This window comes from Elephantulus edwardii, unplaced genomic scaffold (genome assembly GCF_000299155.1).
Source record: "Elephantulus edwardii isolate Elephantulus edwardi_28Jun2011 unplaced genomic scaffold, EleEdw1.0 scaffold00130, whole genome shotgun sequence".
In the NCBI taxonomy this organism is placed as follows: Eukaryota; Metazoa; Chordata; class Mammalia; order Macroscelidea; family Macroscelididae; genus Elephantulus; species Elephantulus edwardii.
This window is the reverse complement of record NW_006399880.1, coordinates 6,376,349-6,399,105: the sequence shown is the minus strand read 5'-3', so window position 1 is coordinate 6,399,105 and position 22,757 is coordinate 6,376,349. Positions and strand designations below refer to the sequence as shown.

The following is a 22,757-nucleotide window of genomic DNA, read 5'->3' as shown; positions in this document are numbered from 1 at the left end:
GCTTTGAACCCTGCTGTGACCTGATCCAATCTCATTAATTTTAACATATCAACCCCCATTGCCCCAGTCACTGTATCAATCCATCTCATCCAGGGTCTTCCTCTCCCACACTGTCCTTCCACCCTTCCAAGCATGATGTCCTTCTCCAAGAACCAGTCTCTCCTTGCCACATGCCCAAAGTGTGTGAGATAGAGCTTTAAAATCCAAGCCTCCAAGGAGAAACTTGGTTTCACCCTCTTCAAAATAGACCTATTTGTTTTCTTGAAAGTCCATGGTATGATCACGACTCTTCTCCAGCACCACAGTGCAAAGGAATCAATTCTTCTCCTGTCATCCTTAGTCATTGTCCAGCTTTCTGATGCATAGCAAGTGATTGTGAAGCCCATGGCCTGGAATAGGTGCACCCTAGTCTCTAGACTGACATGATTGCTTTTCAGCACTTTGGAGAGGTCCGTGACAGCAGATTTCCCCAGTGCAATTCATCTTTTGAGTTCCTGACTGTTGGTGTTAAGGGTGTTGGTTGTGGAATCAAGCAAGCTATAATTGTTAACAACCTCAGTCTCTGGTGCTACCCATTGGCTCAGTGGTGAGAATCTTTGTCTTCTTGATGTTGATCTTTAATCCGTATTGAAGACTACTGTCCTTGACCTTCTGCAGCAAGCACTTCAGGTCTTCTTTGGTTTCAGCAAGGAAGGTTGTATCATCTGCATAACATAGGTTCCTGCGTTAGGTACTTAAAAATTATTGGGGTTTATTCTTTTCATGGCTCAAAGACAATGGACGTTTAATAACTTGCCAGAGGCCTTACAGTCAGCAACTGGCACAACTAGGGTTCAATCTTAGATACACACTAGAATCCAAGATCCTTTATGCTACTGTTGTTGTTAGTATTTTTAAAATTTAATTTTTAAACATTTACTTTGTAACTCACAACACCTTACAGAGTGTGTAGAATAGCACAAAATCAATATAGGAATATTTATTGAATGGGTAATATTGTTATTGTTGTTATGTGCTGTAGATTTGCTTGCAACTCATAGTGACCCTATGTACAACAGCCCTAAACCCTGCTCTGTCCTGTGCCAATCGCACTGCCTCTGACACTCCCATCCCGATTATGCCAGTCACTGAATCAATCCACCTCATAGAGGGCCTTCCTCTCCTGCACCTGCCCGCCACCCTCCCAAGCATGATGTCCTTCTTTAAGGACCGGTCCCTCCTTACAACATGTCCAGAGTATGTTAGATGGAGCCTCAGAATCCTTGCCTCCAAGGAGCAGCCCAGTTTAACCCTCTCCAAGATTAATCTATTTGTTTTCCTAGCAGTCCATTCTACCCTCAATATTCTTCTCCAGCACCAAAGCTCAAAGACATCAATTCTCCTTCTATCCTCCTTGGTCATTGTCCAACTCTCTGACACGTAACATGTGATAGCAAAGACCATGGCCTGTATCAGATGCACTTTAGTCTCTAGAGAGACATAGTTGCTCTTCAGTACTTTAGAGAGGTCCCTAACAGCAGACTTTCCCATCACAATATGTCTTTTATTTTCCTGGCTGCTGGTGCCAAGAGTGTTGATTGCTGAGGCAATGAATAACATAATCTTCCATAAGCTTGGCACCAATAATCAAGAAGTCAAAAGATGTATTATATTGGGAAAGTCAGCTGTAGAAGACATCTCCAAAATACTAATGAGCAATGATGTCAGTTTAAAGACTAAAGTGCCCTTGATGCAGGTCATGGACTTTTTAATCACTTGCTATTCATCTGAGAACTGGACAGTGAATAAGGGCAACAGAAAAAGAATTGTGGTGTTAAAGTAGAATACTGAATAACCTATAGACTGCTAAAAGTACAACTATGTCTCAGAGAAAGTACAGCCAGAGTGCTCCTTAGAGGCAAAGATGGCAAAGCTTTGGGCATGTTGTTAGGAGGAACTTTTCCTCAGGAAGGGACATTATGCTTGGAAAGATGGAGGGTCAGGAAAAGAGAGGAAGACCCTCAACTAGATGGAATGACACAGTGACTGCAGCAGTGGACTCTTGTGTGTCAGAAAGAATGAGGATGATGCAGGATAGGACAGGGTTTAATCTGTTGTTCTTAGCATTGTTATAAGTTTACTTGACTCAGTGGCACCTAATCACAACAATGTTGTCTGTCATTTTTATTGACCCTTAGAGGGTGTTGGTAACTGTGTTTCCATTGATCTCTATGATAACCCTGTGCATGACACTGATCAGGTAATCTCTGCAATACAGTGTTTCTTTCCAGTCTTCTGCCTTCAGTGCCTTATCTTCCCAGCAGAAGACTAGGAAGGGGAAGGTGGCAATTCACTCTAATGTGCACCCCACCTTCCCCCCACACAGAGAGGGACACACACACACACACACACACACACACACACACACACACACACTCCCCCCTCTGATGGGAATGTTTTTGGCTCTTGATCTTACTATATATAGGAAATAGAGAAACCTTCTCTAGAGCCAAAAATGAGCTCATACCATAGGATAGGGTCACTGTCATGAGCTGTTCACTGGCAGAGTACTTGGGAAATCTGAAGAGAAATAATGGATGTTTTCTAGGTGTTACAGAATGAGAAAGTCTTAAGGAATCAAAGAAATATAAAGTATGTAGGGGAAAGGCTACAACATAGATTAAGCGTAGATTTATATAAAGGTTATATATGAGGGAGATGAAGGCAATATAGATTATGGCGGTTTGCTTTTTTGCATTTAAGCTACTGATCGAGGAAAAAAAATCCAAGCTATAAGGAAATCAGCTACTGGGAAAGTAGAAGTTTCCAATTGTCTTTTATTATAATTATTTTAACTATGAGTATGTCTCTGTTAGACTTTAATGAACATTTTGCTTATCCAAAGGTGAGTTACCCAGGACATCAATAATCCAGAAACCTAGGTTGAAGGTTGTATGTAGAGGGTGGTGTCGTGTGTTTTCCCTTTGTAGTCTCCTGGAGCACCTATCAAGAATAAACTAAGCTTGGATGAGACTCTAGAAAGCAGTGATCTTATTCCACACACCAGAAAGGGAAAGTGCGGATCCAATGCTAATAATACATACCTGACTGCTGATGGGGGGATGCTGGAAGATGATGTGAGACATAGAGAAAAGAAACAAAATGAAGTGACAAAGCTAAACCAACTGTGACCCTTTAGTACCGAGGAAATGCTTCAGACATCCCTCAGGTACATTATGATCATACAGAAAGACTTTTTAAAGGAAATAGAAAACGGCAGCTTCGAATCAAATTACTCAAAACTTTAATTGATACTGAAGAAATCCAAATAATATTTGTAGCTTAGTTTGGTGATATTGGATCAGTGTTAATTTTTAACTTTTGATTAAAGTGCCTCCCCTGCCATTTAATTCACTGCTATCAAGTAAATTTCATCTCATACCGACCTTCTATCAAATTTACAAAGTTGTAATTCTTAATAAGAAAGAGACTTCCCATCTTTCCTTCACAAAGCCCCTGGTGGAACTTAACCACTGAAGATGTTGAGATCTTTTAGTTAGCAGGTCAACATGCTGTGGAAGCTGTAAGGTATTCAGGAATTCTCTGTACTATCATTGTAAATCTTCTGTATATATAAGATGGTTTTAAAAGGAATTTTTCTGAAAAAATGAAAGCAAAGCAAACATAAAATTCCTAATGAATGCAGAATAGTGTAAGAAAGATAAAGGAGTATACAGTTTATTAAGCGCTCTGGTGTTTTAGTGGTAAGGAGTTGTGTTACCAATTAAAAGGTAAGTGGTTCAAATCCACAGGTTGCTCCACAGAAGAAAGATAGACAATCTCTTCCCAGCCTCTGAAAACCTCTGGAGGGTCAGCTGTGAGCTAGTTAAAACTTGATGGCAAACAACAATAACATAATGCTTTTATCAGAGGGGATATGGCATGAAGTTAGATAGACATCAAATGAGAAAAACTGAGGACAGTGCTTATGGTAGGTGAATTCAGCTCCATGAGACTCATCTTCACAAAAACTTGGGAAGACTGAATTCCCAAAATAAAGAAGAAGCCAAAATAAAACTTTGAAAATAAAACATTACTGCTTTGTTGGTTATTGTTCATTGCTGTGGAGTCAATTCTGACTTCTCATCACTCTGTGTACACAGAGTAAAATGGTGCACAATAGAGTTTTCAAAGCTGTGTCTTTTCAGAGTATATCCTCAGGCTTTTCTTCTCAGGTGCTTCTGGGTAGGTTCAAACCACCAACCTTTGCACTAATAGTGAAGTGCTTAACCATTCATGCCACGTAGGATTCCTTAAAAAAATAAAATATACCTCCTCCTACCATATGAACTTTTGTACTTGGGGTCAATAGTGATCAGTTCCAGGTGCAGTTGTAGCTTTGCAGTTCTCTGCCAACAACTGTGATATTCTCATATGCACTCTGAGCCTTGTCCAGTGAGGACAATAATCACAAAGACATTGTACAGTAAGAAATGGATGGACAGATACAGATGACAGTGACAGACTTACAGAGCATGTTCAAAGTTAGACAGGAACTGGTCTATTGCAGAAGAGCAGGAAGAAGCTGGAGACAGACGAACAGCCACTTTAAGTTGAAAGAGAAAACAGCCACAGATGAAGGGAGAGTCAAGCAGAAGTTGAGAGAAAAAAAAGAAAGCACAGAAGTTAGCATAGAATTAGTAGACACTTGGTCTTAACCCAAGTGAGCATTATAGATAGTATTCTCAAGGTGCTATTGGAATGAGGTGGTTGATTGTTTAGGCGCCATTAAGTTGACCACAATTCATAAGGATCAAAACCTTTCCCTATCTTGCAGCATTGTTTCAATCTTCACCATGTTCATGCTCATTGTAATCACTGTGTCAGTCCATCTCATTTAGGGTCTCCCTCCCTTTTGCAGACCCTCTATCTATTCCAGAATGATGTCTTTTCCCAAGTACTGACCCCTTTTGAGAACAGGGGAGCATTAATGGCACTACAACATGCTATTCTGCATTGTACAAGCAGAAAGCACCTTAGCTAGAATCTCATTTGAATTTCACAAGATCCTGGAAAGCTCCAGGGGCAGGGGCAAACTTAATTTACTAAGTAAGAAAGGTCAGAAAGAAGAAGGAATTTTCCAAGATTACTTAGCTGCTAGATAACTAGTGTTAACTGGATATTCTGCATTGCCTTTCATGGCTGTGGTCAAGGTATGAAACTCTCCCTCTTCTTCATAGCCATCATTTGTGTGTCCTATCTCCATACCTTTTCAACCTGTATGTAGGAGAGATTATCCAGGAGGCTGGGCTCTATGAGGAGAAATGTTGGGTCAGGATTGGTGGAAGATCTATCAACAATCTGCATTATGCAGATGACACAACCCTGCTTCCCAAAACTGAGGAGGACCTGAAGCACCTGCTGCAGAGGGTCAAGGACTGCAGCCTCCAATATAGATTAAGGCTCAATGTCAAGAAGACAAAGATTCTCACCACTGGACCAATTGGCAGCATCAGGATGGATGGTGAAGAGATTGAGATTGTACACAGCTTTAGTTTGCTTGGCTCCACAGTCTTGGCACCAGCAGCCAGGAAATTAAAAGGCACATTGCTGTGGGAAAGTCTGCTGTTAGGGACCTCTCCAAAGTACTGAAGAGCATAAACACAAGTGTTCTGGGATTCTAATTTTTTCAGAGTCAGGCACTGCTGTGATCCACACCGTCAAATGCCTTTGTATAGTCAATGAAACAGACATTCCTCTGGTACTCTATGCTTTCAGCTAAGATCTATCTAACATTATCTATAATATTCCTAATGCTATGGCCTATTCTAAACCTAGCTTGCACTTTGGGCAGTTTTCTGTTGATGTGCTGTTCCAGTCATTTTTAGATCATTTTCAGAAGAATCTTGCTTTTATATGATATTAATGATATTGTTTCATAATTTCTGTACTGTGTCAGGTTACCTTTTTTTGGAATAGGAACAAATATGGATCTCTTTCAGTCATTTGGCCAGGTTGCAGTCCTCCAGATATCTTGGCACAACTTGGTGAGCACACCCAGGGCAGCATCTGTTTTTGAAATATGTCAGTTGGTATGCTGTCAGTTCTTGGGGTCTTGTTTTTTACCGATTCTTTCAGAGCAGCTTGAACTTCTTCATCACCACAGACTCTTGCTCATACATTGTTTCATAACATTCTTCTGTATTTGCCAATTCCTTTTGGTACAATGATTCTGTATATTCTTTCCATCTTCTTTAATGCTTCCTGGATAATTTAATATTCTGCCCAAACTATCCTTAAGTATTGCAATTCAAGGCTTGAATTTGTTCTTCAGTTCTTGCAGCTTAACAAATGCTGAGTACAGCCCTTTGATTTTCTGCCTCCAGCTCTTTGCACATTTCACGATAATACTTTACTTTGTCTTCCTATGCTGCCCTTTGAAATATTCTGCTCAGTTCCTTAATATCTTGATTTCTTCCCTATATTTTGGCTTCTCAGAGCTCTAGTGAAATATTCAGAATCTCTCTGACATCCATCTTGGTCTTGTCTTCACCTTTTGCATTCTTCATGGATGATATTCTTGATATCCTCCCACAGCTCATCTTGTCTTTGCTCATTAGTGTTCAAGGCCTCAAACCTGTTCCTGAGATGGTTTTGGAGATGGTTTTGAAATTCAGGTGGGATAGACTCAAGGTCAAATTTTGGTTCCCATGGATTCAATTTCCTTTTCCTTAGCTTCAGCTTGAGCTTTCATATGAGTTGTTGGTATGAGTCTGTTCATATGTTCATATGAGTCTGTTCCACAGTCAGCACCCGACCTAGTTTTCAAAGCTGATATTGAGCTTCTCCAGCAATTTTTCTCCCCCACAGATAAAATCGACCTGATTCCAATGCATATATACCATCAAGTGACATCCATGCTTACTGCCTGTGCTTATGTTTCTTATAAAAAGCATTTGCAATGAATAAATCATTGTACAGAATTCTGTCTCCAGCTCCATTTCTGTCACTGAGTCCATGTTTTCCAACTACTAATCCTTCTTCTCTGTTCCCAACTTTTGCATTCCAGTCACGCGTTATTATTAATACATCTTGATTTCATGTTCGATCAATTTCCGGCTGCAGAAGTTGGTAGAAATCTTCTATTTCCTCGTCTTTGGCTCTAGTTGTTGGTGCATATATTTGAATAATAGTGTTATTCACTGGACTTCCTTGTATGCGTATGAATATTATCCTGTCACACACAACATTGTATTTCTAGATGAGTCTGGAAATAACTTTTTTAACTATGAAAGCAACCCCATTTTTCCTCTTTGCATCTCCTGCATAGTAGGTCTTATAATCTTTTGACTGAAAATGTCCCATGCCAGTCCATCTCATTTTGCCAATGCCTAGTATGTCAATATTTATGAGTTTCATTTCTTTCTTAGCAGTGTATGACCAATTTTCTTACATTAATGGTTCTCACATTCCACATTCCAATCACTAGTGTCTGCTTACAATTGTTCCTCCTTATTTGTGTTTCCATGTTTGAGGGCTTAGTGTCTGTTACCCTATCTGTGAATCTTAAGTGTCCTCTATTGTACTTTGGGCTTTACACAGAACAATATGTTAAGATTAAATTTTAAATACTATTATAAAATAAAAACACAGAATTTCTGAAGTGAGACAGAATGTGTAACTGGCAGTGTCAACTAGTATTTTTGTAACTTCTGCCAGGCTGAACTTTTACTAATTGGAGTGATCATGACAAATTACATCCAGCTAAACCTAAATTTTTACTATATAGTAAGATCTCCCTGTAATTTTCTATCACAAGCTACAATCTAACAAATCCCTTTGGCATCCATTATAATAGTTTGACATATCATAAAGCCATGTGGATAGTGATTGTGAAAATTTGGACAGAATTGAAGTGTCATAAATGTCCTTTCTCATACTCTAGCCCAGAAAACATAGACAATCTTAAATAAACATACTTTTTTGTTAGCTGTTGTTATATGCCGTTGAGTACAACTCATGGGGACCCTATGAGCAAAAGACCTGAACCCTACCCTATCCTGTGCTATCCTTACTCTTCCTGGTACACAAAAACTCTTCCTTATTCTTCCTGAAACACAAGAACCCTGCAGCAGTCACTGTGTCAATCCACCCTGTTGAGGGTCTTCCTCTCCTTCACTGACCCTCCATCCTTACCAGCATTGTGCTATTCCAAGGAATAGCAAACACCTCCTAAAAACATGTCCAAAGTATGGGAGGCAAAGCCGCATCATTCTTGCCTGCAAAGACCTCTCCATCTGCATCCTCTCTAAGGCATATCTGTTTGCTCTTTTGGCCGGCGATAGGATGCTCAATGCTCTTCTCCAACACCACAGCCCAAAGGTGCCAATTCTTCTGGTGTCTCAAATGTCATAAGGGTTATCTATGGTGACAGGCTTTGGTCAAACTCCCAGATTAAGAGAGACTAGGAAGCACAATTGGCATCCACTTCTTAAATAACAGACCTTTGAAAACCTTCTGAACACTAGAGGAATGAGATAGTTAAAATAGTGAAAATAGTGTAGCTGTAGAACCCAGATTGGAAGTCTGTTGAAATGAGAAAGAAAAAAACCAAATATTGTTTAATAATTATAACATGGAATATGCATAGCTTGAACACTGGAAAGCTGGAAATTGTAAAAAATGAAATGGAATGCATGAACATCAATATACTAGGCATTAGTGAGATGAGATGGACCAGCTTTAGCCACTTTGAATCTGTCAAACATATGATATACTATGCTGGAAATGAAAAACAGAAGAATTGTGTTGCATTTATAGTAAAAAAGTCAATTTCAAGTTCTATCCTGAAATGCAATGCTATGAGTGATAGAATATTATCCATTTGTATACAAGGAAGACCCATTAACATGACTATTATTCAAGTGTATGCTCCTACACCTGGAGCCAAAAAAGGAAGAAATTGAGAATTTTTACCAAATTTTGCAGTCTGAAATTGCTCAAACATGCAATCAACATGTCTTAATGATAATTGGTGAGTGAAATACAAAAGTGAGAAAAAAGCGAAGAAAGGATAGTATTTGGTAAATATGGTAAATACAAATGAGGCTGGAAATAGAATGACTGAATTTTATATTTACAATGATTTATTCATTGCAAATACCTTTTATAAAAGGTAGCTTTACACATGGATCTCACCTGACGGGCTGCATAGACATCAAATTGACTACATTTGTGGAAGAAATTTTTGGAGAAGTTCAATATCAGCAGTCAAAACTAGGTCAGGGGAAAACTGTGGGTCAGACCATCATGAACACAATGTACCAGGCTAAGTTGTCCGTTTTACTTTGCCTTAGCTCAGGCATGTTTAGTGCAGGAAAGAACTGAGCTGAGATAGGGTAAAGTCTTAAGATACAGTATGAATGTGGACAGGCTTAGCTGTGATTGGAGGATAAAGTGACAGGCCAGAGAGATTGGTTGGTGATTAGTCAACTACTTGGAATTAAATGTAAAACTCAGAGCCCAGAAGGTGAGGCTCACCTGATGGCCAGAGGAAAGAATCCAGGCAGAGAGCTGCGATTCTAATAAACTCACTCAGAGTTGTTTCAGACACCTAGACTTGCCTTTGCATTCTAAGAAACTGGATTTTCTTGACTAGATCCTTTGTGTCTAACCTTAGAAGAATTCTTTGCTCTTGAAAGGGATCTTACTCACAAGTGTTAGTACCTTTAAGTTGTTCCCCTCCGTCTCAAAAGAGAAGACCACATGTGACTCAACTCAGAGGTCTCATCCTTAAGCTGAAGATTGGTAATCCTCTTCTCCATCAGCCTGAAAATTCTGTGTCTCTTGTGAAACAGATAACTTGTCTCAGAACTGTGTTTAACCAAATATTGCTGTCAGAATCAGTGGCAGATGCCATTAGCCTCCCCTAGGCAGGCCAATCCCTTTTTACAAAGTGAAAACCCTTTTCCCCTTTATTCCTCCCTTGACAGTGTTAAAAAGATGCCACTTTGAGATAAAGGTATGCAAACTGTGACATTCTTCCATTTTTCTCAACTGCATAAAAGAATTGCAAATGAGTAGGGAAGGCCAGGAAATAGATGCTTTTGAATTATGCTGTTGGTAAAGAATGTTTATGACACCAGAAAAACAAGGAAATATATCTTGGAAGAGGAACATCTCCAATGCTCCTTATAACTGAGGATGGAGAGAGTGTCTCAGATACTTTAGACTCATTCACAGGCAGCCTCTGGAGAAAGGCATCATACTTGGCAAAAATAGAGGGTCAGGGAAAAACAAAACCAAAAAACAACAACCCACAAAACCCCAAGGGAGAAAAAAAACCCAAAAAACCAGCTCGATGAGATGGATGGATGCAGTGACTTCAATGGTGAACTCAAAGAAACTACCAATTGGGAAGGTAGTGCAGGACTGTGTAGGGCTTTGTTTTGTTGTACACAGACTCACCAAAACCAGTGCAATAATGACAACACGTATTGACACGGGGTCGTTAGGTGCACAAATGCTAAAGCACTTAGTTGTTGATTGAGAATTTGTTCATTAAGCCCACTCAGTGGCACCAGGGAAGAAAGGCAGGGAAACTTCTGAACCTCAGTGACTGAAAACCTCATGGAGCACAGTTCTCACTAACAAACATGTTGTAGTTGTTATGTACCACTAAGTTGGAACTAACCCATTCCCCACCCTCTCATGGGTTTTCAAACAGCCAGGAAATTAAAAGGTGCATTGCCGTGGGAAAGTCTGCTGTTAGGGACCTCTCCAAAGTACTGAAGAGCAATGGTGTCTCGCTAGAGACTAAGGTGCATTTGATACAGGCCATGGTCTTCACAATCACTTGTTATGCATCAGAGAGTTGGACAGTGACCAAGGAGGATAGAAGGAGAATTGATGCCTTTGAGCTGTGGTGCTCGAGAAGAGTATTGAGAATACCATGGACTGCTAGAAAAACTAACAGATTTGTCCTGAAAAAGGGTTAAACTGGGTGGCTCCTTGGAGGCAAGGATTCTGAGGCTCCGTCTGACATACTTTGGAGATGTTGTGAGGAGAGACCGGTCCTTGGAGAAGGACATCATGCGTGGGAGGGTGGAGGGACAGCGCAGGAGAGGAAGGCCCTCTATGAGGTGGATTGATTCAGTGACTGGGATAATTGGGATGGGAGTGTTGGAGACAGTGCGATTGGTACATGACAGAGCAGAGTTTAGGGCTGTTGTACATAGGGTCGCTATGAGTCGCAAGCTACTCGACAGCTCATAACAAACAATCAACAACAAGTCTTGTAAGAGAAGACTGCCCATCTTTCTCCCAAGGAGTAGCTGGTAGGCTCAAACAGCAAGCCTTTGGGATGACAGTGCAACTCCTTGCAACAAGGTCACCAGATTACACAAACACAAGGTCACCATCAATCTACAGGTCAGCATCACCAGTAGCAAGTCTGTTTTTTTTAAATTTCCTATACATCAGCACAGTGTCTCAGTATATTCCTTCTATCTTCTTTTAATACTTCCGAGATCATTTAATACTCTGCCTAAAGCATCCTTGATCATAGCAACTCTAGGTTTGAATTTGTTCTTCAGTTCCTTGAGCTTCAGATATGCTGAACGAGTGTGGCCCTTCTGATTTTCTGACTCCAACTCCTTGCACATTTCATTGTAATATTTTACTTTGTCATCCCGCACTGCTTTTTGAAATCTTCTATTCAACTCTTTAGTATCTTGACTTATTCCTTGTGCTTTGGCTTCTCTGCACTCCAGTGCAATTTTCAGAGTCTCTTCTGACATCCATTTTGGTCTTCACTTCCTCTTCTATCTTTGCAATGACCGCTTGCACTCTTCCTGGTTGATACCCTTGATATCCTCCCACAACTCATCTGGTCTTCGCTCATTAGTGTTCAAAGCCTCAAACCTGTTCCTGAGATGGTTTTGAAATTTAGGTGGGATAGACTCAAAGTCATATTTTGTTTCCTGTGGATTTGGTTTAATTTTCCTCAACTTCAGTTTGAACTTGGATATGAGTAGTTGGTGGTCTGTTCCACAATCAGCTCCTGACCTAGTTTTCACAGCTGATAATGAGCTTCTCCAGCGGTTCTTTCCACAGATGTAATCGATCTGCTTTCTATGCACACCATCAGGTGAAATCCATGTTTCATTGAATGTGTTTCATTGACTATGCAAAGGCGTTTGACTGTGTGGATCATAACAAACTGTGGCTGACTCTGAGAAGAATGGGAATCTCAGAACACTTGATCATGCTAATGAGAAACCTATACTTGGACCAAGAGTTAGTCATAAGAATGGAGCAGGGAAATACTGCATGGTTCAAAATTGGGAAAGGTGAACGCCAGGGATGTGTCCTATCTCCATACCTTCTCAACCTGTATGCAGAACAGATTATCCGGGAAGCTGGGCTCTATGAGGAGAAATGTGGGGTCAAGATTGATGGAAGATCTATCAACAATCTGCTTTATGCAGATGACACAACCCTGCTTGCTGAAACTGAGGAGGATCTGATGCATTTGCTGCAGAGGGTCAAGGACTACAGCCTTCAGTATGGACTGAGGCTCAATATCAAGAAGACAAAGAGTCTCACCACTGGGCCAACTGGCAGCATCAGGATGGATGGTGAAGAGATTGAGATTGTTAAAAACTTTAATCTGCTTGGCTCCACAGTCAACAATCTTGGCACCAATAGCCAGGAAATTAAAAGACGTATTGTGATGGAAAAGTCTGCTGTTAGGGACCTCTACAAAGTACTGAAGAGCAATGGTGTCGCTCTGGAGACTAAGGTGCATCTGATACAGGCCATGGTCTTTGCTATCACTTGTCATGTATCAGAGAGTTAGACAATGACCAAGGAGAATTGATGCCTTTGAGCTGTGGTGCTGGAGAAGAGTTTTGAGAATACCATGGACTGCTAGGAAAACAAACAGATTCATCCTGGAAAGGGTTAAACTGGGTGGCTCCTTGGAGGCAAGGATTCTGAGGCTCCATCTAACATACTTTGGACATGTTGTAAGGAGAGACCGGTCCTTGAAGAAGGACATCATGCTTGGGAGGGTGGAGGGACAGCGCAGGAGGAGAAGGCCCTCTATGAGGTGGATTGATTCAGTGACTGGGGTAATTGGGATGAGAGTGTCAGAGACAGTAAGATTGGCACAGGACAGAGCAGAGTTTAGGGCTGTTGTACATAGGGTTGCTATGAGTCACAAGTAACTCGATGGTATATAACAACAACAACAACAACAACAACAACATACGTCAGCAACAATGCTGAAGGTTCTGAAGTGTAATTTTTACTCTTTTTCACTCAAAAGCAGTATCAGGAAATTCAGGTGTACATATTACCCAGTAATAGCCTAGTTTGTAGGGACATGCACTTCAGACTCAAAGGCCATGGCCTCCGGATGGTTTCAATCCACCAGCCTTGAAAGACAGGTGGACAATCTCCTTCATGGGATATACAGCCTCAGATAACGCACTGGAGAGTCAATTAAGAGTTGGTTCAGACTGGACGGCTTGCGTGAGTGAGATAAGAATTTTGTTGTTGTTATTGTTATGTGCCATCGAGTCAATTCCAACTCATAGCGAACCTATGTACAACAGCTCTGAATCCTGCTCTATTTTGAGCTAACCTCATCATCTCTGACACACATACCTCCCATACCTCAATCACTGAGTCATTCTATCTCATGCAGAGTCACCCTCTCCTGTGCTGTCCCTCCATCCTCCCACGCATGATGTCCCTCTCCAAGTACTGGTCCCTCCTCACAACATGCCCAAAGTATGTCAGTTGGAACTTCAAAATCATTGCCTCCAAGGGGCAACATGGTTTCACACTCTCCAGGACGAAAACTTGTTTTCCTAGCAGTCCATGGTATATTCAGTACACTTCTCCAGGTTCACAACTCAAAGGCATTAATTCTTCCGTCATCCTTAGTCATTGTCCAGTTTTCTAATGCATAGCAAATAATTACAAAGACTGTCACCTGGATTAGGTGCACCTTAGTCTCTAGACTGACACTGTTGTTCTTCAGTACTCTCAGTACTCTGAGAGGTCTCTCACAGCAGATTTTCCCAATGCAATTTGTCTTTTGATATTATGGCTAGTGGTCCCAAGAGTGTTGATTGTGGAGCCAAGCAAGCTAAAGCTATTAACAGTCTCAATCTCCTCTCCGTCTATCACAATGCTGTCAATTGACCCGGTGGTAAGAATCTTTGTTTTCTTGATGTTGAGCTTCAATCCATATTGAAGGCTGTAGTCCTTGACCTACTACAGCAAATGCTGCCTCAAGCTCTCCTGTTTTGGCAAGCAGGGTTGTATCATCTGCATAACACAGGTTGTTATGAGATGTGAATACTGCTTTAAAAATCCTGAACTAAGAATGGTTTGACCTCTCATGAAATGACAAGGTAATGTTTAGACAAGATAACTGTTAACGGTGTATTAGCTTTGAAATGCTACCTGTTTTATTTCATACACTCACTCCAGTGTGGGACTATGGCCACCATGACCATGTGCTTCACCCCTTCCTCTGAATGCATGCCAGGCACAAATGCTCTGACCTTTAGTCCCAAATCATAAATGACAGTTCTGAAATGATTATACCAGCTCTGCTGTTAAAAAAGCAAGGCCAGCGCCATTGCCTTTACAGTCCTCTCCTTCAGCGCCGGTGCTTGTCTCTAGAGGCAGGCTGAAGTCTGGCCCATTCAGAATTCAGCTCTGCTCTGGCTACAAACCATTAGAAAACTATTTACTGCTGTTGATGAATCTCATTCCGTAGCATAATGTGCTCCTATAAGGCAAGGTTCAGATCTGTTGTTCACAGAGTCATTATGAATTGTAGTCAACTCAGTGGCACCTAACCACAACCACACTAAGAAAAACAAAATAAGGGAAGATCTTATTTGTTTGGTCAGGCCTTTTCCCATTAGATGTGGTCATCAGCATTTGGCTGATTTAAAATGCAGCCCTGAAACAGAATGGCTGGAATCCAATTATCCCAGCTCCCTGACTGCAGAGCCCAGCCAGAGAGGAACACAGTCTTGTTTGCCTGCCTTTTCAAGTTCCATGGACTCAAAGTGTATCATTCCGTGAAAACTAATGGACAACAAACCATCAGATGTTTTGATGAAGAAGAGGCAGTTATGGTAGAGTGGAAAGGATGTCCGGCGCAGAACAAGGACTCTGGTGCTAGTCCATGATCTACCTCTTCCTGGCTCAGAGTGGATCGCTTGCCCCTTATCTGAGAGTCTCTGCTTCTCATTTACTGGAAAGAGATAATAACACCACTGGATGTTAGAAATCTCTCATGAGATGGTGTACATGGAAGGATTATAGGAAAGTATAATGATGATTATGAGTCTTACTGAAGCTAGCATCTATGCTACTAGTAGTGTACTTCTTGGATTGTTGTTCATATTCACTATCTTATTGAAGGCAAATTTTTTTTTGAAGACTGGATGACGTAGGTAATGACGCTATCAATAAAAGCTCCATTCTTTGTTTTACCTTCTTTTGGCCTGTGGTCAGGAGGGGCCAGTCTTCAGAAAAAGACATTATGCTGGGAGAAGTAGAAGGTCAAAGAAAGAAAAGAAGACCTTCGACAAGATGAATTAACATAGTGACTGCAGTAGTGAGGGTGAGCATGACAGAGATAACGAGATGGCAAAAGATAGGTCAGGGCTTAAATCTGTTGTTGATAGAGTCTCCATGATTCAGACCCAACAACAACCACCTCTATTCCTTAGTAATTTATACACATGAGTGTGTGCAATCTTTAAGCCAAGTGAAATAATTACTAGAGCTCAGGTGTCTTTGTTGTTATGTGCCATCAAGTTGCTTGCGACTCATAGTGACCCTATGTACAACAGCCCTGAATCCTGCTCTGTCCTGTGCCAACCTTATTGTCTGTGCCACACCTACTGTCATTACCCCAGTCACTGAATCAATCCATCTCATTGAGGGTCTTCCACTCTTGCACTGTCCCTTGACCCTTCTAAGCATGATGTCCTTCTCCAGGGTCTGGTCTCTCCTTGATAAGGAATTGCACTGCCAAGCTCTAGGGTTTGAATTCACCAGCAGCTCCCCAGAAGAAAGATGGGCACACTCTTCTAATGTGCTTTATTGCAACTGAAAACCTGCTGGAAGGTCAGCTACGGGTCAGTTCTGATTTGACAGCACACAAAACAACAACGTGATTATTCCTAGGAGGCTCTTGTGGCTTAGTGGTAAGGAGTTGAACTGCCAACCCAAAGTCATATGGTTTGAATCCATATGACAACATTATTATCTTCACATCGCATAGGCAGAAAATGAAACACAGAGGCAAGTCATTTGCCTGAGACTGTTCTGCTACTAAGGGGACACAAAAATTGATTTTGATACTAGCTCTACACATTTTGATTCTAGAACATCCTTTCTCTTTTGTTGTTGTGTACCATCAAGTTGGGATTCATAGCTGACTCTCCAGTGGGTTTGTAGTCACAGTAAATCGCACAGAAGGTGATTTTGCTCATCTTTCTGCCACAGAGCAGCTGGCAGTTTGAACCATGTACCATTCCCCTTTTCTGTATCAACTAAAAAGAAAAAAAGGCAGAGGACATCTCAACTTATTGCTCTTAAATCAGAACTGACTCATAGTTGACCCTCTAGCAGGCTGTAAATTGCAAGGAGGAGACATCTTTCTCCTAAGGAGGAGCTGGAGGATTCGAACCAGCTGCCTTTGGGTTGGCTGTGCAATTCCTTACTCACTAGGCCACCAGAGTTCCCTTTTTTCTGTACATGGTGAAATAATAAATACTTTAGACTTTGCAGGCCATGTAGACTCTGTTGTATTATTTTCTCCTCTCTTTTGTTTTTTATAATCCTTTACGAATATTAAACAAATAAACAACAAAAAATCCTTAGCTTAGAGGTGATATAAAAATAGCCCAAGAGGGTGAACCTACTCTGTGAACCAATAGTCTACAGATCTTTGCTCCAGAAATAATTCTCATTTTCAGATAAGAAAACTATAATCCCTGACTTTAGTAAATTGCCTAATGCCATTCAGTAAGTGGTGGAGACCAGGATGCAAATTCAGTTCTGTCTTCTTCTAGGGACCATATCAAAACTCACTGTCTTGCTTGGATGCAGCCTATTAAAATATTATCACTAGTTAAAGATGCTGTACTTGCCCCAGTCAGAATTTGGAGAAAATCTGATTTTTCTTCTTGGAATAGACTTGAAGGCAAGAAGCACAGTTTAGAGTTAGCCAGCCTAGTGCCTAGCATATGCTTGGCATATACATAATGTGCACATAATTAATCTCTTGTGAGTAAAATGATTCTTACTTCTTACTGGATATAGTCATTGCCTGAGATCTTAGTCGTTTTCCAAATGTTTCTGGACCTTGTTTATTGTATTTACAACAAATTGTTATATCCGCAAAATAGGGTGCACTGGAATGAATATATATGTAGTCCTCAACTTGATAGCAATCAACAACAACAACAAATCTATCTCTATCATCTCTCTCTCTCTCACCAACAACAAATCTATCTCTATCTCTATCATCTCTATCTCTATATCATCTCTATCTCATCTCTATATCTATCTCTATATCATCTCTCTCTTTATATCATCTCTCCATCTCATCTCTCTCTCTCTCTCATCTTTATTTATCTTTAAAACAAATACATTGTAGACAATACCCAGGATAGCACAGTAGACCTGACTTTATAACTTTATTATAAGACTTTATAACTTTATTATAAGACTTTATAACTTTATTATAAGACAATATTGTTTCGTTTACATTAGTTTTGGGGTTTTTTAAAACCAAATTTAGGCATTATCAAACTTGGGTTTTAGGATAAGCCTTAGATAATCAGTGAACTACTCATATATACAGTAAAAATTTTGTGGATATGAGCAGGTTTTTAGACAAAGAGGTCAAAATACTCTGACAATTTTCAAAGGGTTTGGTTATTTCCTAAGTGTCTGAACTACAGTAACATTGTTTCTGTGATTTACACCTTGTGAAGAAAAGGGAAGAGAAACCCTCCTGCTCAGTGCTGGGTTTCCATGCACCCTTGTCAGTGTGACTTCAAGGTGCCCTCACGCAGCCCCTGAGCAACTCACCCTTATCCTGTGACACAGTCATCTGGGTCAACACACTCTCTGATGCAATAGCTATCAAGCTATCAAAGAGAAGAATAAATAGTGTAACTTCTAAAATTGGATCTATCCACTTCTCAGGGAGAATTGATCCCTCATCCATGCTGGAGGCAATAACCAGTTCTCAGAGAAGCCACTTGGGAAGTACAGCTACAGTATGCAGCACATCACGGGTGTCCTCTTGCATTTCATCCTCAGCCCCAAGATAAGGCCCACAGGGAATGTGGTTTTTTAAAAGCCCACCAACACAAGCTGTTTTTCATTATTTGTCTTGGCCCATAAAAATCAACACAATTGTCACGGAGTGGAGTCTGACACATGAGACCTCGTTTGTGTATGTCACAGCAGGGCTATGCTCACTGTGGTTTCCAATGACTCATTTTAGATGAGGATCGCCTTCTTCTGAGGGGCCTCCAGATGAAACGGAACCACCAGCCTTTCTGACAGCAGCAAAGTGCAATAGCCAGATGTTTAGGGCACAGTTTATATTTAAAAGACGTTTATTTGACTGGAGATTAAAACCTATAGTTATTATTTCTTACAGCCCTGAGATAGTTACCAAGATGTTTTATGTCTGTCATTGCTTAAGATTATATATATATATATATATATATATATATATATATATATATATATATATATATATATATATATATATATATATATATAAAATTATGAAATCCTGGAACTTAGCCAATATGAGTATTATTTTTACTTAGTGCTATTTGCTGTTGTCACTGATGTTAATATTGCTGGTGGTTTCATGTTGAAATATATATTTATCATTGTGGGTGGGTCTGAGGGCATCTACTGAAATGACAGTTGTTAGAGCAGGGGCTCAGTTCCTGGAGAATATTTATTAATCACACAGGAATATGCTTGATTAGACGCCAGGTAAAAATGCAATCCATAAAGTAGGCTTGCCTTTCATTGGCAAATGGCAAGGGGATATCATAATTAGTGGTTTATAGGAAGCAACAAGAGAGTTACATATGAATTTGACGGCTGAAAAATGAAGTTGGATCTGGCCCAATATTGTTCATTCTACTTTAAATTGGGCCCTATCATAGGTATGGACAATACATCCATATGTAACTGTGAACCTGAGAAAGGTTTTCACTAGAGTAGGTGCATATGGAAAACTTTAAAGGGTATTACTTTTTTATCTTTTCTTTTTTTATTGTTGTCTGTGTACATGTGTATTTTACACATAAATTAAGCTGTCTATATTGTTGGTACATAGGTACATATTTAAAGTAGAATGAACAATATTGGGCCAGATCCAACTTCATTTTCCAGCCGTCAAATTCATATGTAACTCTCTTGTTGCTTCCTATAAACCACTAATTATGATTTCCCCTTGCCATTTGCCAATGAAAGGCAAGCCTCACCACTGGACCAATTGGCAGCATCAGGATGGATGGTGAAGAGATTGAGATTGTACACAGCTTTAGTTTGCTTGGCTCCATAGTCAACAGTCTTGGCACCAGCAGCCAGGAAATTAAAAGGCGCATTGCCATGGGAAAGTCTGCTGTTAGGGACCTCTCCAAAGTGCTGAAGAGCAATGGTGTCTCTTTGGAGACTAAGGTGCGTCTGATACAGGCCATGGTCTTCGCAATCACCTGTTATGCATCAGAGAGTTGGACAATGACCAAGGAGGATAGAAGGAGAATTGATGCCTTTGAGCTGTGGTGCTGGAGAAGAGTATTGAGAATACTATGGACTGCTAGGAAAACAAACAGATTTGTCCTGGAAAGGGTTAAACCGGGTAGCTCCTTGGAGGCAAGGATTCTGAGGCTCCGTCTAACATACTTTGGACATGTTGTGAGGAGAGATCAGTCCTTGGAGAGGGACATCATGCTTGGGAGGGTGGAGGGACAGCGCAGGAGAGGAAGGCCCTCTATGAGGTGGATTGATTCAGTGATTGGGATAATTGGGTTGGGAGTGTTGGAGACAGTGCGATTGGCACAGGACAGAGCGGAGTTTAGGTCTGTTGTACATAGGGTCGCTATGAGTCGCAGGTGACTCGACGGCACATAACAACAACAACAACAACATATTGTTTTTTGCACCTGTTTCTCCTCATATTTGAGTGCCTTCTTACCTGAGCTCTACCTCTAATATTATATATAGATAGCTACTTGAATTTCTCTGTTGTTCATTGGGTTTTCAAAGGTCTGTTATTTCAAAAGTGAACAGCTAGTCCTGCTTCCTAGTCTGGCTTACTCTAGAAGCTGTGCCGAATCTGTCCACCATGGGTGACCCTTCTGGGATTTGACACCCTGGTGGCATATTTTCTAGCATCTCCACAACCCACACATTATACCAGTAGAGCAGACTGACAGACAAGTGCTGTACTAATAAAAACAAACAATAAACATGCAAACATATAAACACCCATGTATAAAGTAATTGTTGTTGTGTACCATAGAATTGGAACCAACCATAGCAGGCCCTCTGGCTGGTTTTCAGAGGCTGTTAATAGAACAGAAGATTGCCCATATTTCTCCCGTGGAGCAGCTGGTGGATTTGACCTGCGTGCCTTCAGCATTACAGCACAGTTTCTTAACACTAGGCCACCAGAGCTTCCTATAATGTAATTAATTAGTAGCATACAAATCAATCCCTGTTATAATGAACTGACAGATGTTGTACCTCTAACGGCAAATCATAAAGACAATCATGGATACATATAACATGTAGAGGACCACATTTTCTGGCCTCAGTTGCAAAAATTAAAGATTCTATAGACAAAACGTTGAGTGATGCAAGAAGCAACAAACAAGTTGGAGGGAATACATAAAGTCACCATAACAAAAAGAATTGGTCAACACTGAGCCATTTCATAAAGGAACACATTACTAATGGCACTGAAGGAAGAAGTTCAGGCTGCATGGATGACATTTTTTAAAAAGCAAAGTGCCAGGAATCCAAGTAATACCACTTGAGATATTTTAGCAAACAGATGTCACCCTGTACATGCTCAGTAATCTATGTGAAAAAATTTGGAAGACAACTACCTGGCCAACTGACGAGAAGAGAAAGATTCATATTTGTCCTTGTTCCAAAAATCAAACAAAGAAAATTTATCTAATGGAATGTAGAAATTAGTGAAGAATGACATTAATACCACAGTCAAGTAAAATCTTTCTGAAGATTACTAAAAGAACAGCTGTAATATTATATTGACAAAGAAAGGCCAGAAATTCAAGCTAGATTCAAAAGTGGCTGCAAAAATAAAGGGCAATATTGTTGAAGTCAGATGGATTTTTGATGAAAGTACAGAATTCTAGAAAGATGGCATCTTTATTTTTGTTGACTATGCAAAGGCATTCAACTGTGTGGATCACAAGAAATTATAGATAATACTGAAGAATGTGAGTGACCGAACACTTATTTGTGCTTAAGCCAAACCTATACGTAGACCAAGAAACAATTATTTGAGTAGAACAAGGGGAAACAGTATGGTTCAAAATCAGGAAAGATATGCATCAGTATTGTATCCTTTCTCCATTGCTATTCAACCTGTACCCTGAAAACATGTCTTGAGGAAGCTACAGAAAATAGTATGAAGAAAAACACATCAGAATTGGAGGAAGACTCATCAACACCCTGCATTATATAGATAACACAACTTTGCATTCAGAAAATGGAAAAGACTTGAAGCATTTGCTGAAGAAGATCAAAGACTCTACAGACTTCAGTATGGATTTCATTTCAACATAAAACAGAAATCTTCACAACGGGACCAATAGGCAATAGAAAAAAGATTGCAGTTGTGAATGACTAATCTACAAACAACCCTCATGGTAGCAGCAATCAAGAAATCAAAAGATGTTGCATGGGGTGAATCTTCTGTCAGGGGCCCTTTTAAAGTACTAAAGAGAAAAAGATGGTGTTGTAAAGACCAAGGTGCGTCTGATTGAAATAATGGTGTTTGTAATTTCTTTATATGCATGTGAAAGTTGGAGCTGATGCCTTTGTACTATGGTGTTAGCTTGCTTGTTGTTAGGTGCTGTGGGGTCCACCAAGACTGATAGTGACCATGTGAACAGCAGATTGGAACGTTACCCTCTCCTTCACCATCTCATGATCTCCACCTTGTTCAAACCCCTTGTTGCAGTCACTGTGTCAGTCCATTTTCTTGAATGGCTTCTTCCATTTTGCTGAGCCTCAATCTTTTCCATTATGATGTCTTTTCCAAGGCCTGACCCCTCCAGATGACCTGCCCAAAGTATATGAGTAAATATCATCATCCTAGCCCTTAAGGGGTATGCTATTTGTACTTCATTCAGGACAGATTTATTTGTTCTTTTGGCTGTTCGTGGTATATTCCCTACTCTTTGCTGACACCACAATTCAATGTTGTTGTTGTTGTTGTTATGTGTCGTCAAGTCGTTTCCGACTCATAGCGACCATATGCACAACAGCCCTAAACCCTGCTCTATCCCGCGCCAACTGCACCGCCTCTGACACACCCATCCCGATTACCCCAGTCACCGAATCAATCTATCTCATAGAGGGTCTTCCCCTCCTGCGTTGTCCCTCAACCCTCCCAAGCATGATGTCCCTCTCCAAGGACCCGTCCCTCCTGGCAACATGTC

The 22,757-nt window shown here is 40.5% G+C and overlaps 1 protein-coding gene across 2 annotated transcripts in view; it reads right to left on the bottom strand.

Moving 5' to 3' along the window:
• HTR4 (5-hydroxytryptamine (serotonin) receptor 4, G protein-coupled) overlaps positions 1-22,757 on the bottom strand; it is a 313,497-nt gene that overhangs the window by 10,725 nt on the left and 280,015 nt on the right. Inside the window, exon 6 of one of the 2 annotated variants that reach the window (XM_006893720.1) lies at positions 4,510-4,585. The exons of the other annotated variant lie outside the window; for it this stretch is intronic. Within the exon in view, the coding sequence (XP_006893782.1) occupies positions 4,525-4,585 (61 nt within the window). The 3' untranslated portion in view covers positions 4,510-4,524. The remainder of the gene's footprint in view (positions 1-4,509; positions 4,586-22,757) is intronic. 2 annotated transcript variants of the gene reach the window in all.